This window comes from Cyprinodon variegatus, unplaced genomic scaffold, assembly GCF_000732505.1.
Source record: "Cyprinodon variegatus isolate N-32 unplaced genomic scaffold, C_variegatus-1.0 Scaffold1821, whole genome shotgun sequence".
Lineage (NCBI taxonomy): Eukaryota > Metazoa > Chordata > Actinopteri > Cyprinodontiformes > Cyprinodontidae > Cyprinodon > Cyprinodon variegatus.
This window is the reverse complement of record NW_015152274.1, coordinates 66086-69456: the sequence shown is the minus strand read 5'-3', so window position 1 is coordinate 69456 and position 3371 is coordinate 66086. Positions and strand designations below refer to the sequence as shown.

At 43.0% G+C, this 3371-nt stretch overlaps 1 protein-coding gene across 1 annotated transcript in view; it reads left to right on the top strand.

Annotated features, from left to right (window-relative positions):
• LOC107104625 (sodium- and chloride-dependent taurine transporter-like) overlaps positions 1–3371 on the top strand; it is a 36753-nt gene that overhangs the window by 11950 nt on the left and 21432 nt on the right. The window contains exons 2-3 of the mRNA XM_015404665.1: positions 272–501; positions 588–722. Of these exons, the coding sequence (XP_015260151.1) occupies positions 273–501; positions 588–722 (364 nt within the window). The 5' untranslated portion in view covers position 272. The remainder of the gene's footprint in view (positions 1–271; positions 502–587; positions 723–3371) is intronic.

Genomic DNA, 3371 nt, shown 5'->3' with positions numbered 1-3371 from the left:
GAGTCAATGAGTCGATGCAATCAGCTGGTTTTCCTTAGATAGAAAGCTTTGAATCAATGTGACTGGATGATCTGGTGAACTGGAAAGTTCCTTGAGATGACGTGTTTTAAATTGGTGCTGTAGAAATAAACTGAATTGAATTGAATCTGGCGTCTCGTGGAGCTTAGTCACATCATGTGACGTTGATTTATTGAGTTATAGTTACTCTGCCCTTTTTTTTTTTTCTTTTACTTTTACTCCATTCCTGATTTTCTGTGTTTTCTCTCCACAGAATGGCACAAAAAGAGAAGCTTCAGTGTCTGAAAGACTTCCATAAGGACACCCTGAAGCCGTCCCCCGGTAAGAGCCCCGGCACTCGGCCCGAAGACGAGGCCGAGGGCAAGCACCCCCAGAGGGAGAAGTGGGCCAGCAAGTTGGACTTTGTTCTGTCCGTTGCCGGCGGCTTCGTAGGTTTAGGGAACGTTTGGCGTTTCCCTTACCTCTGCTATAAGAATGGTGGAGGTAAGCCTCTGAGGCGGATCAGAAAACGTTGATCAGACCGCTCTCCTCGTCCTTCATTCATCTTCTCCATTCTCTCCATTTTCCAGGTGCGTTTCTCATCCCCTACTTCATCTTCCTGTTTGGTGGAGGTCTGCCAGTCTTCTTTCTGGAGGTCGCCCTTGGTCAGTTCACCTCTGAGGGTGGCATCACCTGCTGGGAGAAGCTCTGTCCCATCTTCACCGGTATGCAACCTTTTTACTAAGGTCGTGTCGTTGAAATGTAAAGTTCACATCTAAAGGTCAAAGCTAAGGAAGCAGAGAGCGGTACTCATATTTTTTTTTTTCCTTTGCCTTCTCGAGATAATTACATAACAATCTCGTCATCACGGTTAAACAATTGTTTTTTCGAGATACGAGAAAACAGTTATTGATTTCTTGAAGTAACGTGACGATTAACCTGTATGAGTAATGAATGAGGCTGGATTCCCAGTCCATCCATGCCTGTGGGGTCCGTAGTTGTGCAGTCGCGGTCAGCGTCTGCGCAAATAAGTTGTTTTGTTTCCTTTTTTCTTCTCACTCATTGTCAGGTCGTTGCGGATGATTGGATTGCATAGAATACAGCAGAAACAAATCTGACTGTAATGAAAATTTTTCATCTGGACTCATTTTTTGGGGTTTGGGGTCAGAAAACACCCGGCGCCGTAGGCAAAGGTTTAATTGCTAATGAATCAGAAATGGAAGCAAATCATCAAACCAGTGTCGTACCACATAGGCTGCCATGACTTATAAATCATCTCCCGCTGTTGTGGTATTTAAAGGATGTAATCAGTTTTAAAACACAGCAATCATGTTATCATGAGAAAACTGCTTTCATTACCTTTAGAGAATGAGAAAATTAAGTCGTTTTCTTGAGAAAACCCTCGCGAAAAAGCATCGGAGGAACACGAACGCAGTTGGCTTCCGTATAAAACTGCAACGTTTTATATAATAATGATTCATTAAAAAAGAAATATATATATACATATATATATCTCCACAGAGTGTGGCATCTTTTTTTATTTTTATTTTTTTCATTGGCATAGAATAAACTTTCCGTTAAAAGAAAATAAAAGTTGTTTCTAATCGCTGGAGGCCGGAATGACCTGAAACGTTTCTTCTTTAGAAAACGATGGGGTTTAGTTTAATCATAACCTGATGGCTTGAAGTTCATCCAGGAGGGCTTGGATCTGCTGCTCCTCCTACATGGTTCACTCAGCAGAAGTCAAACATTGAAATGTTTATGTGCTTTTATGAAAAGCGACTTATAAAGTAGATAGAATTTCACATGTAATATTTCTGTTCCCTCGTTATTTCATGCTGTTTAATCCCAGCTTTAAACGTTTGCTCCTCTGATGCTGGCTGAGCCAGGGGTTGCTTCAGTCAAACCTTTGAAGGTTTCGCTTTGAGCTGGGCGGGGGGTTCTCCACACGCCGTTCGGCCATCTTAACTTTCCTTTTCCTTCTGGAGATTTTATTTTATTTTTTTTTCCCACACCTCTGCTGTTTTTGACGGAGGAACGGCTGAGTCACACCAGATCCTCATCCAATAGGAGCGTCGGGACTTTGCTCGGCAGCCGTCACCAGGCAACAGCCAGGGCTGCACTGATACACCCACACACCGGTGCTCTAACCTCACCTTGGCCTCCTTCTTCTCCTCCTTCATCAAAGGTCACTCATGCCTCTTAAGAAGTAGAGCGTATTTTTTTAATTTCCCTCATTTCTGTTTCATCGTAATATTCGGCTTATTCTCCTTTGTCTCAAACGCTCACGCTCAGACATGAGGCGACGTACACGGTGTCCTGAATTACACGTCTCTATGGCAACAGCACAGCTCTGAAGAAAAGAGCAGGGTGGGGAGAGACAGATGGGTTGATAACGATGGGAGGAGGAACCAGACGAAGGCAGAGAAAACGAAAAGAAACACAAAGGAGATTCAGCTGTTCTGCTCCAGCTGAGGATGAGGGGAAGATGCTGAAGGTTTCAGGGTCCAAACGTGACGAACCGTACGTCAGGACAGAGCTGGGCTGAGTGGACTTTCTCAGAATAAACCCAGGAAATCAAACCCAGATCAGCTCAGACAGAAATCAGTTTAAAAACAGCTTGGACTCCATCAGGCTCCTCCCCCTGGGGGAGAAGAAGGACCTTTTAAGGAAGCAGATCCAGACTTAAAATACCACCGATAAGATATCAGCTAGAGGAGAGGAGGAGAAGTAAAAACAGAAATTATGTTTCTGTGTCAAACCTTAAACATCCTGAGGTCAAAGTTCACTGGTTCAGCCCTACAATCTCAGATCGAGAACGTCTTTCTAATTGATGAGTAAAAACAAAAGGTTTCTTTTAAGGTGATTCTACTTTAAATGATATCTATTGATCTTATTTTAAAGGGAAAGTCCGGTCAGCAAGGAATATTCAATGGATCCTTATTTATACTTAAATCTAATACGTCTGCGGGGATTTAATGAATTTAGCGTTAATCAGTAAAAAAATATAAATAATTTTCGCCACAATCACTGATTCTGGGAGCGGCCATTTTTGCCCAAATATATTAACACCTCCCTCCTGACATCTTCCGGCAGTGACGTCACGGTGCGGTAAGAATCAACTTAGTTAATTACATTTTTTATCAATGTTTTGTCTTGGTTCTGGGAAGAATCGTGACAGAAGCAGGTGAACGTGTATCTTAGCCCCCGTCTGAACAAATTTCCAGTTTATTCTGTCAAACTTTCAGCTGGTAAAATGATGTAGAAATGGGTTGAGGTCAACCAAGGTCACTCCTCCAAGGAGCTGTAGAAATGACATCATGGAGCAGGGCGCGTGTTTGTTTGATCAGCACTGTGCCCGGTGTGTGTGTGTG